General features: G+C 34.3%; 2 protein-coding genes across 3 annotated transcripts; one reads left to right on the top strand and one right to left on the bottom strand.

Annotated features, from left to right (window-relative positions):
- Positions 1 to 32: 32 nt before the first annotated feature.
- On the top strand, positions 33 to 4707 carry LOC104119190 (cytochrome P450 CYP72A219-like). The gene is made up of 5 exons (XM_009630626.4): positions 33 to 385; positions 1076 to 1293; positions 2123 to 2364; positions 2949 to 3333; positions 4046 to 4707. Exons 1-5 carry the CDS (start codon positions 97 to 99, stop codon positions 4466 to 4468), a joined length of 1557 nt encoding a protein of 518 aa, XP_009628921.1. The 5' UTR covers positions 33 to 96; the 3' UTR covers positions 4469 to 4707.
- A 786-nt stretch (positions 4708 to 5493) lies between these two features.
- Positions 5494 to 10710, bottom strand: LOC104119189 (uncharacterized). 2 transcript variants are annotated; one of them, XM_009630625.4, is made up of 3 exons: positions 10403 to 10710; positions 9545 to 9672; positions 5494 to 9205 (listed from the first exon to the last, which is right to left on the bottom strand). In XM_009630625.4, exon 3 carries the CDS (start codon positions 9197 to 9199, stop codon positions 7544 to 7546), a length of 1656 nt encoding a protein of 551 aa, XP_009628920.1. In that variant the 5' UTR covers positions 9200 to 9205; positions 9545 to 9672; positions 10403 to 10710; the 3' UTR covers positions 5494 to 7543. The 2 variants fall into 2 exon arrangements, with proteins under 2 accessions (XP_009628920.1, XP_009628919.1); XM_009630624.4 differs by having other exon boundaries at positions 9545 to 10710.
- Positions 10711 to 13408: the final 2698 nt, after the last annotated feature.

Below are 13408 nucleotides of genomic sequence, written 5' to 3' on the forward strand. Positions count from 1 at the left end.
TCTTCTCATCAAATATTTAATACTAGAATTTATATAATGGTATTATATTATAATAAAGGCCCCAGAGCATTGTGCTTGTGAGTGGGGGATAAGAATATGGAGATACCATATTACAGCTTAAAACTTACAATTTTTTCATTTGCAATTATCTTTGTACTAAGATGGGCATGGAAAATCTTGAATTATGTGTGGTTAAAACCAAAAGAATTGGAGAAATGCATCAGACAGCAGGGTTTCAAAGGAAACTCTTACAAATTCTTGTTTGGGGATATGAAAGAGATAAAGAAAATGGGTGAAGAAGCTATGTCTAAGCCAATCAATTTCTCTCATGACATGATTTGGCCTAGAGTCATGCCCTTCATCCACAAAACCATCACCAATTATGGTAAGACTTCATAACTTCAATTATTTTGTATACACTAATAGTTGTAATATTTTTTTGAGGGGTGTGGCCCTAGACTCTGAGTAAATACGGGATGCTTTATGCATCAAACTATCAGTATTTTTTAACTTATTGCAATAGATTGTTTGTCTTATTTTTCAAGTAAGTTGTTACGAGTAGTTGAGTAGTTACTTATAGTTATATTTTAATTGATCCTATCATATAAAAAAACAATTATACTGTCAGTCTATAGAAGTTAAATTATACACACTAATACTATCAAAGAATTTCAAACTATTATGGGTTATTTGGTTGGGAAATAAATTATCAGATGATTAATTATCCTAGGATTAGTTATCCTATCCTCCTATGGAGATAAAAGAATACTATAATCCCGGAATAACTAATCCGAGATTAGTTATACTACGATTTAATCTCAACCAAACGTTGGATAAACTCATCTCAAATTTAATTCCGCGATTAATTATCCCTTATCTCTCGTACCAAACGAGCCCTTAGTGTTGTTTTACCTATTGTAACAGCTCATTTACCATGTTTCATAAAAAGAATATTTACACGAATAGCTGCTAGATTTATTATTTATTTTTTTAAAATGGTATATATAGATTATATACGGATTTTTAATTTAAACGGTTGGACAGACGACTATTTGATAGTGGTTTCACCTTGTAGGTAAGAATTGTTTTGTGTGGTTTGGGCCAAGACCAGCAGTCCTGATCACAGACCCGGAACTTGTAAAGGAGGTGCTAACGAAGAATTTCGTTTATCAGAAGCCACCTGGCACTCCACTCACAAAATTGGCAGCAACTGGAATTGCAGGCTATGAAACAGATAAATGGGCTACACATAGAAGGCTTCTCAATCCTGCTTTTCACCTTGACAAGTTGAAGGTTTTAGTATGAAAAGCTTTGTTATCTTCAATTTATGTTACTACTCCTCCCTCCTTTTCAATTTATGTATATTTGTTTTCTTTTTAAATGAATGGCTATTTTCTAAATTCGAAAATAATTTAACTTATATATACTAATATTGTAAATATATACACTATCAGAGTACTCTAACATGGTGTAGCATGTTATGTCCGCCTTATTTTTGCAGATTATTAATTTACTTTTTATGGATGGTTGCATGTAGCTGTCTTTTAGATGATTTGATAGTATAAAAATTCATCAGTGTACTCTTCAACATATTGTCGCATGTTATGTCTGCATTATCTTTCAGCTTATTAGTCTACTTTTAATGGACGGTTACCTTAAGATATCTTTTAGGTGACCTGTTAGTATAAAAGTTCATCAGTATACTCTAACATATTGTAACATGTTATATCCGCCTTATTTTCTAGGTTATTTGTTCATTTTTAATGGATGGTTACATGTAGTTATCTTTTAGGCGAACAGATAGCGCAAAAATTCATCGGTATACTCAAGATTAAAATGTTGCAGCATGTTATGTTTGCCTTATATTTCACGTAAATAATTTATTTTTAATGAATGGTTACCTTTAGCTATCTTTTAAGTGAGTTGATAGTGTAATATAATATGTTGTAGCATGTGACATCTGCCTTATTTTCAATCCACTTTTAATGGACGACTTACATATATTTATCTTTTAGATATGACCTAATAGTTTAAAAGTTTTTTTACATGAGTAATTTATAGAAGTTAAACTCTTATTGTTTATGTTTTGCAAACTTAAAGTTGGATGCTTATTAATGTGCAGCATATGCTACCTGCATTCCAATTTACTGCTTGTGAGATGTTGAGCAAATTGGAGAAAGTTGTCTCACCAAATGGAACAGAGATAGATGTGTGGCCATATCTACAAACTTTAACAAGTGATGCCATTTCAAGAACTGCTTTTGGCAGTAGTTATGAAGAAGGAAGAAAGATTTTTGAACTTCAAAAGGAACAACTTTCACTAATTCTAGAAGTGTCCCGCACAATATACATCCCAGGATGGAGGTAGAGTTATTAACTTCTTTGGATTATAAATTAAATCTGTTAGATAATGTTCCAATAATCTTGAAAAAGTATTGCCAATCCGGTGATTTATGAATCTTGAAAATGAAAGGAATTTATTTTTAGATTCATTCTTTGACATTCTAAATTTATTTTGTTTTTAACAAATACCTTTTGATAAAGGAGCTTGGAGCAACGCTAATAGCCTGTTTGGCCAAGCTTCTAAAATCTGCTTATTTTGAGAAGTTCTTTTTTTAAAAATGCTTTTCAAAAAAGTACTTTTGGTGAGACTTTGATCAGAAGGTGATTCACCCTAAATTCAAGAGTAGAAAAAACAAACATTCTTGAATACAACGTTGAGTGACTTAATTAAATTCCGGAGATCGATGATGTGGTTATCATTCTTCCGTTTGCTCTTGGATGAGACTAAATATCTTTAAGAAAGAAGCGTGTTCACGCGTCTCTAAGCCTATCAAGTTTCTTATTGATTATCTAACAATAATATTATCAATATGTTTTAACAAAATCATCACTAGAACATTTAATTTTCTTGTTTGCAACTTCATATTAAATCTCTTGAACTGCAGGTTTTTGCCAACAAAAAGGAACAAAAGGATGAAGCAAATATTTAATGAAGTACGAGCGCTGGTATTGGGAATTATTAAGAAAAGATTGAGTATGATTGAAAATGGAGAAGCTCCTGATGATTTATTGGGTATATTATTGGCATCCAATTTAAAAGAAATCCAACAACATGGAAATAACAAGAAATTTGGTATGAGTATTGATGAGGTGATTGAAGAGTGTAAACTCTTCTATTTTGCGGGGCAAGAGACAACTTCATCTTTACTTGTATGGACTATGATTTTGTTGTGCAAACATCCTAGTTGGCAAGATAAAGCTAGAGAAGAGGTTTTGCAAGTGTTTGGAAGTAGGGAAGTTGACTATGACAAGTTGAATCAGCTAAAAATAGTAAGTATTGTCTACATATTCAATTATTTTGAACTTTTTTCTTAATAACGGTGATGCTCGGATCAATTTGTGCACACTTCGAACCGTTTAAAAACTTTCTTATGGTTGGCGCTTACACCAACCCAAGATGACACGTGTCTTCACATACACTTATCACTAAACCATAGTTCTTAATACACATGGTAAATTGGTATGGTTTGGTGTAAACACCAGGTACGAGTAAGTTTTTTATACCTGAACAGATACCTATTACTAGCATAAGTACCAAAAACCTTTTTCCACTCAAATTTAAACAGATGGAAAGAAACTACCTAGAGTTGTTTATCTCATACTGGGATTTAATTTGAACCTTGGAGCGTGTTTGCTTTAAAGAAAATATTTTTCAGAAGAAGCTTTGTCTCACTATTCAAGACTCTCCGAGATTTAGAAAATGTTTCAAATGGACTATCGAATGAAGAGAGTTATTTTTTCCCTTTTAATGAAAGATATTTCTTAAGAAAAATATTTTTTGATGTTTGATTGCCAGAAAATGACTTATATTTTCCTTCAGAGCAAACACACCCCTGATCTTTCATAGTTTTCACCCACGTCATGTACCAGTAGACGACACCCTTGAATGTTTCACCTAAACATTAGACCCTTTTATTTTCAATCTTCCAAAAGCCATATATTTTGAGGGCAATATTCACTAGTTTGATCTATCTTTTTATAGGTAACTATGATCTTAAACGAGGTCTTAAGGTTGTATCCAGCAGGATATGCGATTAATCGAATGGTAACCAAAGAAACAAAGTTAGGGAATTTATGTTTACCAGCTGGGGTACAACTCTTGTTACCAACAATTTTGTTGCAACATGATACTGAAATATGGGGAGATGATGCAATGGAGTTCAATCCAGAGAGATTTAGTGATGGAATATCCAAAGCAACAAAAGGAAAACTTGTGTTCTTTCCATTTAGTTGGGGTCCAAGAATATGTATTGGGCAAAATTTTGCTATGTTAGAGGCCAAGATGGCAATGGCTATGATTCTGAAAAACTATGCATTTGAACTCTCTCCATCTTATGCTCATGCTCCTCATCCACTACTACTTCAACCTCAATATGGTGCTCAATTAATTTTGTACAAGTTGTAGAAATGGTCAATTTGGAACTTGTTATGGAACTTTTATCATTGTAACAAGCCATATTGAGGGAACACGGCTTGAGGTTAGATCCTTGTGTGTCGCTACTCTCGTCAATGATGTCTTGTTACCTCAGGATACTCTGTCAAGTTGTTCCTTATTGACCAACCTTATGATTCTAGTTATAAGAGAGATGTACTTTTGAAGTGTTGGAAATAGTATATTTAAATGTTAATTAAGAGTGTGATCAAGTATCTAAGTTCATTTGTCTTTTGAGTTATGTCCTAGACTCCTAGGTGTTTAAGGTCTAATATGTGTTCTTTAGAAATGTGTCTTTTGAGTCATTCTCATTGTTATTAATTGCAGTTCATTTAATTAGGAGTTAAAGTGTAGTAGCTATATGTGTGTCTTGAATTTTTTTCTTTGTAAAAGTGGTATTTTTCATAATATTGATAGTGTGCTTTATGTTTATCTCCTTCTTTTATCCTTTTTGCGTCTTGCAAATTTTTATCCTTTATATTGTATTATTCTTTTTTTCCATTTACAATAAAGTGATAATACGGCCTAGCTTGTTTATATTCCAACATATGTCGCTTTATGTGGAACATCTTTTATCTTAGGGTCGCATCCCCATAAACAAATTTGAAGTTTTCTTTTTTAGCAATATTCTCAACAAGAAAAGGACTACTTACTATACAGAGCATCTCGCGTTCACATAAGGTTTGGGGAAGTACCGCACCCCAAAGGCGTGACATAAACAGTCTACTCTAATACAACTATACAAGTATTAATGACTATTTCTACGACTTGAACAAGATTTTTTTTAGTTTGTGTAAAATGAAATTTTATCTCAATGATATAGTAATGTCATTTCATGTTACCCTATGATTACCTGATGTTTTAACATTATATTTATAATTAAATCCTGACTAACAAGATATGTTAAGCCAATACAATCAAAATCTAACTTGCATGAAATTTGTATTGGATTCGCCATTGAAAACTTGAAAGAGAAATTAAAAGAAAGAGGAGAGAAATTAAAAGATAAAAAATCTGATTTTCATTCAACATAGCTACCAAAAGGGAAATACACTGAAATAAAAGGCCAAGGCTTCTACCGGATGAGATGAGACATGTGGCGACTAATCCTACGACCACTTGTAGGGACTAAAAGCAAAATAAGTACAAGACTCAATTAATAATAAGTAAACTAATGGCCAAAATATAAAATTAATACCACTAGCAAACATCTAGAACTGCCCATTTCTCTGTTTCGTTACATTCCATCGCCCTTGGAAGAACCTTGTCCTCAAGGTTCATATAAATCTGGAATTCCTGGAACAGCCTCATCAGCTTACATATTGGATTGATGTTCCAAACTCTTGAAACTGCAGAGAACCACAAATTGTGAACCAATAACCTCCAAAAACAAAATCAGGCACTACTGCATTAGTTTGACTCCGGAATAGTAGTGAAGTAAACTTGCAAACTAATCCTACAATTGTGCCACCTCTTGAATAAAGTGATCTCCTTGACTGTGGTAGAAATATTATCTCGTCCAATATAATTGTAATGGACCTCTGTATAATAGTAAATGTATAATTGTAATGGGAATGTCCATCCACGACCTTCTTGCTCCATTGCTCAATCATGGAACTTCTTACTTACTCTCTTGAATATGCAGCCTCCATCTTCAACTCTGTGTTGTTGAAGCTCATGCAATCAGGGTATTCTCCCCTAATCTCTGAAATTAACAAAGTTCCTAGTGCAAAGTTGTTTCCTCCAACTGAAGGGAACACTTGAAAATATTGGAGACACTCAAAGTTCTCAGCCTCTTTTTTCACCACCTCTACACTAACTGTGCTAAAAACATATGCAACAGAATGGAGAGGCAAGAAACTAGCATAATCACCACTTACCCAACTACCAGGATCAGGCACCTCTGAATAATAGGCATATTTATCTACGTAGTCCAGTAACAGATTCATGACTATGCTGACAAGAGTTCCTGTTAGTATGAAATTCTCTTCCTTTATATTCTGGAAATAGTTCAAACCTCTTCAATAAAAATGCTAGGAAGTCCACAGCTATCCTAACATCGCCATTATTAAGATCTTCCAATGAAATTCTCAAATAGGAACAACCGACTCCAACAAAAGAATTAAGGATTATCAGGTTTGCATCTAAGTTCCAAATGCAAGAACGCCACAACACAATATGTTTCATCAAGAACTCCACTTCAAATGTATCACAACCAAGGTAACTTAGAATAAGCAACACCTCAAGGAATTCATCATTGTCTTTATATATTGACCCCGCAAATAATATGCCTCCTCCAGGTTCAAAGACAATTGGTTCATTCAGTTTAAAGCTGTAAAAGTAAAGATATTTAATAAAGACGTGCAAACTGGAGTATATTATTCCACACTCCAGATCCTTCAAACTTTCAGTAGAGTTCACAGGGTAGTTAAGAAGTGAAGCCAGCAATGAACAGAATGAGTAGAAAATCCCCTTGTAAACACTCCAAGAAGCACTTGATTGCATTTCTCCAATCGCACCCTCTTCAGCAGGATCACCATTGACATGTAAAGTTGTAACATATAATAAGATTTTCAATAACTTCATTGCAATCAAACAAACTCTCTTATGTTCAATTCCCTGGATATCCCCAAGAGAACTGAATAGCACATGACGCTCAAGTACCCCTAAGTGTTGATAAAATGAATATGCTCTTCTCATCCCATTGCCAAGCAAGAAAAGAGAGAATTACATGGTTCCAATGAGTAACTCCTTCGCATGAATTGAAATATCTAATGACCATAGAACTTCCTTTATGAAGTAACTCCCTCGTGAAGGTGGCCAACTTTTCAAAAGTTTCGCTAAAAACTAACACCAATGTACTATTTTCGAAAAATATTGGTTTGGCCTTTCTCATGGTACCACCCATAATAGAACTCCGAGATGAGATATTATTTCTTATGAAGAATTGAACCACAAAAAATACTGCTATAGATGGAAACAACATCATCAGAAGCTCCCCAAAAATTGATCCATCCACATACTCATTGACAACGAAGGTAGAGAATCTCAGTGAATCGAATGTGGAAAAAGAGCCATTGCACAAAGATAAACACCACCAGTCAAGCAAACATCAGTCCATTTCAATTGCATTGTAACAACACTGATCAAGGCAGTATTAAGATCAAGATAAAATCCCCAATTAACAGTACGCCAAACAGCGAATAACAAGAAAACCACACGTGCAAACTTATGGTGGTTAAGAAGTCCCAACATCTCAACAATCAAATGGTCCCTACAATTATCAAACTGAATAGTAGCTGATACGAATAGAAATATTGATTGATGATACGACCCTTCGTGCCTATAATAGAAAATAGGGCCAAACAAAACCATCGAAAGGGGAATTTGAGTTGAATTAGCAGAATATCTGGTGAGATTTTCGATCAATGTAGTGGTATCCAAGTTTCCGTTGCAAGCCCGGAGAAGATTGTGTACCTCATACCAAGTCAATGATTCCGAGTAATTACTATTCTTCTTTGTTCTTGTTGACCAAAACTCAGCTTGTAGTTCAGTTTCGTCCCTTTGAGGACATTCATCAAACACTATGCATACCTTGTTTTCATAAGCTTCAGCACCTTCATTTTCTATCGGTGATGGCTTTTCCTCACCTTCATCTTCTAGTTTCAAAGCATTTTGGTCTTCAATGGTAAAGGCAAGAACGTATTTGGTGAAAAATGGAATCACGGGACTTGCATTGCACGTTGTGATCTCATTAGGGCTAATTTCCAGAGTTTCATTTGTGTGAGAACTTTCATCAAGCACTTGGTCTTCCACTGAACTTCCTTCCTCTTTAACTTCAATTTCCAGTAACGCACATGCATCACAGTTAACAGAAGTTTCTTCTTCATCCTCATGTACTTCAACGTCGTTGCAGAGAGTGGATGTTCCAAACAAGTTGATGCGTTTGTGAAAATATGTCTTGCCCACTTTTCCGAAGTAACTTAGATGGTATTCGTCGAAGAGGATTCCAAGGTGGTGCATTTTACCAGCGTTTCGTTTACTTCCAGGATGTTTCTTGTGTTTTTCGATACGACCACTGCAGACATTAAGGTATCTTCTCTTCTTCCTATTCTTCCTGAATTTTGTCAATACTGTTTGTTCATCTCTGTATGTAGGAGTAGTTGGAGCAGCTGTCACTAACACTACAGAACCATTACCCAACTGAACAAAATAGGAACCCAGATAGTTACCATCAAAATGATAAGCATATGGAACCTGGTAAGGACAAGTTCGCGAATCACCATGGCAATACTCAACGCCATAGGGATTGCAACTCAGGTCTGGTCTGTAATATGGATGAGGGTAAGTGTACGCATACAGATTTTTATGGTACTGCTCAACTCCAGAGGATTCTCGATAACAATGTGTATTTGCACCGGCATACTGATGATTTGCGTACGGGCCATCGGAAATCCATTGTTCACTCTCCAATCTTTGAGCCTCATACTGATTTGATGAACTATGGAAGGTCCTGGAAAGGTGATGATATCGTTCTGCTAAATGCTGAATTTTTCTGTTCGATCTAGCCATAAAAGCTTGAATCTGCTGCTCTAACTGATTTTGTGCTCTGCCGGAATCCATAGTTTTCTGTCTATCCGATGAACAGCTGAGAATCGTCGGCTCTGATACCAATTGTAGCGAATCCCACGGTGGATTCGCCATTGAAAACTTGAAAGAGAAATTCAAAGAAAGAGAAAAGAAATTAAAAGATAAAAAATCTGATTTTCATTCAACATAGCTACCAAAAGGGAAATACACTGAAATAAAAGGCCAAGGCTTCTACCGGATGAGACATGTGGCAACTAATCCTACGGCCACTTGTAGGGACTAAAAGCAAAATAAGTACAAGACTCAATTAATAATACGTAAACTAATGACCAAAATATAAAATTAATACCACTAAGCAAACATCTAGAACTGCCCATTTCTCTGTTTCGTTACAAAATTCAGCCACTGAAGCTACGGTTATTACTAGGGAACACGTCTTTTTATCAGAAAAACTCTTACCTCCTTTCTACCGTCGCCCGCCTCTGATCAGTATTCCAATACTCCGAAGCACACATCAGATACGCAGAGTAGTAATTGACATATCCATTCTCTCTCCACAATGGCAAGCTCCTGGTTCACACCTAGATCTGGCCAGAGAACAGCAAAAGAAAGATCCTTGACCTACTTGACTCAGCGGTTAGAGTATCGCTTTCATACGGCGAGAGTCATTGGTTCAAATCCAATAGTAGGTAAAACTCGTCCCTCTTTCCTTTCGAGGAGGGACTTCTCAAGTTTCATGCATCTTACTCATAATTAGTTCCCTCGTTATAACTCTTTTTTACTTTAGCCTCACTGCAAATTCCAATTGTATATAATATGTCTCCCTCATTTAATTCACATACCAGTTACCAACAGCAAAGTCATAACTAGTTATACGAGAGAGCTGGAAATTCTTCCAATTTATTTACACTCATAAAAAAGATCAAAGACAATTCACTTTTAAGATGACAACAAAGCAGTGAATATTGAATACAAAGACCATTAATCAGAGGCAGATTTAGAATATTGAATACAAAGAGCAGTTCAACTTTTAAGGTTTTTATAATTGAACTCATTGCATTTTTAAATTTGGATTCAGACCTACTTATCATATATGGCAATTCTAGTGAATTTTTATATATAAATTTATGTTTCGCTCAGGTGGCTCCACTACTCTACGTTCCCGGCTCCACTTTAAGAAAGAACAAAAAAAGGTAAGTTACTACAACTACTGCTCAAAAGTTATTACACATTAATTACTTTAACTGGCAGCAGTAATTCCCGTCAGAGACATAGGTTTCACCGGCGGGGAAGGAGGGAGTCTAGAAGTGAAATTACCCAAAGGGGCTTCTTCTTCATCAAATACATCTTCGAAATTCAGCGAATAACTCAAAGGGTCCCCAAATCAGCGGCGGATTCTCATCGGAGGATGACGGCGGAGGCGGAGGAGAAAGGTGGCAGTGAAGCAAAGGGAGTTTTTCAACTTCTGCTTCAGAGATGAACCTGAATTGGGTATAGAGAAATAATGATTTTCGTCCATTGGAGTTTGAGATTTGAGAGGGAAAATGGAGGAGAAATTGAGGGGTTTTACACAGTTTTTGTAGAGAAATGGAAAAGGACGGAAAAGTTTATTTAAATGTGGTATTTATTTTTTCCTTTGAGTTAATATTACCCTAAAACCGACTAAATTATACAACTTTGTCGGCCTAACTATATCTACTTCATAATTAAAAAAAATCTGCCACATTCTTACTGGTGCGTATAATAAACGCTCCAAATTATTTTTAAAATCTGTCATGTAGCAATCTTTGTGGATATTTGTTTAGCTTAATCTTAAGAATAGACTTAATAAAGATTTTAATACTCTTTATTATATCATTATAAAAAATTACACGAAAAAATAAAAAAAAGCTAGGGTTAAAACTAGTGGGTCAATTATCAAAAACTCATTTTCTATTTGCTCTCATCGGAGAATGACTTCACCTTCTCTCAATAGCGATTATCTCCATTAATTTTGGGTCTAACCTCAATTGCTTTGTCTATTCTTGCTTTTGTTCAAAAATCGGGATAAAACTAGGGTTCTGCTCCTGAATCGGCACAGAAGATTAGGGTTTTGACAAGAGGGAGGTAGAATTTTAGATGAATTCAGATGAAAAAATAGAGAAGAAAGGTAAAAAGATGAGGAAGGAAGGTGATATTAAAAAAATAAAAAATAATAAAAAAGAGGAAAAAATAAAAAGAAATATAAATTTTAAAAAAGAAAGGCTAATTAGCCATTAAACACTCTCTGGTGGGCCATTTTAATGGTTTTTTCAGCTTTCACGTGCTCTTTGGCGATTTATTATACGCATTATGCCATATAGGGCTGGGCATATATCGGGTAAAACCGATAGCCCAAACCAAAAAAAACTTATTGGGTTATCGGTTCGGATCTCGGTTATCCAATTTTATTAACGGATTAACCAACCCCCAATAAAATTTAATAAAATTATAATTTTATCCTTAAGTATATAAATACATCTAGGGCTTGGCCTTCTCCGAACTTTGCTCAGCCGCAAGTCTTCATTTTTCATTCCATCAACGGTAGCAGTGAGATGTACTCTTGAAATTTAATTTTGAGCTTCTTGAATGATTTGAGGTAGGATATAACCTCCTTAACATTCACTATTCTTCCTTTACTCACTCGCCGAATTAGCTACAGGATATCGTTTGTGACGTCTAGACTCCAATAAATTGTTTTTTTCTTTCTTGCTTAACTGCAGGTTAACTTTATGTAAAAACATTCCTTACTTGATTACTTCCTTTTCTTTGTTTGTAATATGAAAAATTGAGGGAACTTGCAAATGGTATCATGTGGTCAAGTAAGCAACTTGCAATGAGTAAAGCAACTTTGGAATCTGATTATGCAAACTTCAGTGAGTGAAGTTCAGTCTATGTGCATTATATACTATGTTTCTTATGTAAACTGATAACGGTCGATAATCGATTAACCGATAACCGATATTTTATCGGTTCGGTTATCAGTTTAGCATATTTATAAACCGATATGCTAGACCGATAATATTCACAATCGAACCGAACCGATCGATGCCCACCGATGCCCACCTCTAATGCCACATAAGCGACGAGGGGGTTATATTATGAAAGGGAACATAGTTCAGGGGATTTTCGGGGATAGGCGATAATTTAGGTAGGTAACTGACAAAAATTATATAGTTTAGGCGGGGGTTACGGTATTAACTCTTTTCCTTTCTAAGAATTAAACAATCCATTTTTCTCTTTTAACTTCCATTAATGATCGGAGTAAAATCACACTTTCTATTTAATTAAAGGTTAAATATACTCCTTCTGGTCCATATTAGTTATCTTGATTGTTAATATATTTGGTCCAAAATAATTACTTTGCCCTCAGTATTAAATAAGGTTATAGTAGTAAAAAAAAACCTTCATTAATATTTTTTAAAAGAATGTGTAAAAGAGCAATAGGATCACTAAGATAGACTGGAAGTAGTAATTAGTCAAATATCATAAGGAGTAAATTGAAATAAAATAGTAACTCAACTTCAAGATCTCGATTTTCATAAAATATACAGGTAGATATATATCTATATGAGTTTTACTAATCTATTATTGGTATATGATTGTAGTAGGTTAACTTGTCTTCTTCTTTTTTTTTTTTCAAAAATAACTTTAGTAACACAATAGAAAAATGAACATTTTATGTGCACTTATTTTTTAAGTCTATTTTAAAAAATGAATAATAATTTTAAATCAATCATAAATCTAGTCTTAAGGTAAGCGCTTTGATTTATCTTATATGTCTAAGCTTTGAAAAAAAGAACTAACAAAAAATATGTATTGGCCGGAAGTAGTAAAGTACCTTATGGAATAGTCAAAGTATAAATAAATTGATTCGAACAATGCAGTTATAAAAAAAGACAATAAATAAAGACTTGCGAAAGTGAAATGGTTTCCAACAAGTTGCATTAATAAGCCATATATAATAGTACTATTAAATTTATTGAAGAGTCTGATAAATATCTTACAAGAAAAGGTAATTCTTTGATAGTTGATTACAATGATACATATAGGTTTGATAACAAAGTTCCAGCTTATCATTTTTACAAAGGCAGCCTAGCGCACAAAATATTTCGCATTCACGTAGTGTGACGGGGAAGAATTACACCTTGAGTTTGTATTAAGGTAGACAACTTACCTTAATACAAGTATTAATGACTGTTTTCAGAAGCTCGAATATGTGATCTATAGGTCACACAGAAATAATTTTACAATTGCTCTAACAACTTAGTGTATCATATTGTTAAATCCATCATTATGCAACGA

This window comes from Nicotiana tomentosiformis, chromosome 8, assembly GCF_000390325.3.
Source record: "Nicotiana tomentosiformis chromosome 8, ASM39032v3, whole genome shotgun sequence".
NCBI lineage: Eukaryota > Viridiplantae > Streptophyta > Magnoliopsida > Solanales > Solanaceae > Nicotiana > Nicotiana tomentosiformis.

Bases quoted from the DNA above. Each gene is read 5' to 3' on its own strand.
- LOC104119189 (XM_009630625.4), bottom strand. From the start codon at position 9,199: ATGGCGAATCCACCGTGGGATTCGCTACAATTGGTATCAGAGCCGACG.
- LOC104119190 (XM_009630626.4), top strand. From the start codon at position 97: ATGGAGATACCATATTACAGCTTAAAACTTACAATTTTTTCATTTGCA. The intron at 386-1,075 runs GTAAGACTTCAT...TTCACCTTGTAG, and splicing joins CAAAACCATCACCAATTATG to GTAAGAATTGTTTTGTGTGG. The intron at 2,365-2,948 runs GTAGAGTTATTA...CTTGAACTGCAG, and splicing joins ATATACATCCCAGGATGGAG to GTTTTTGCCAACAAAAAGGA.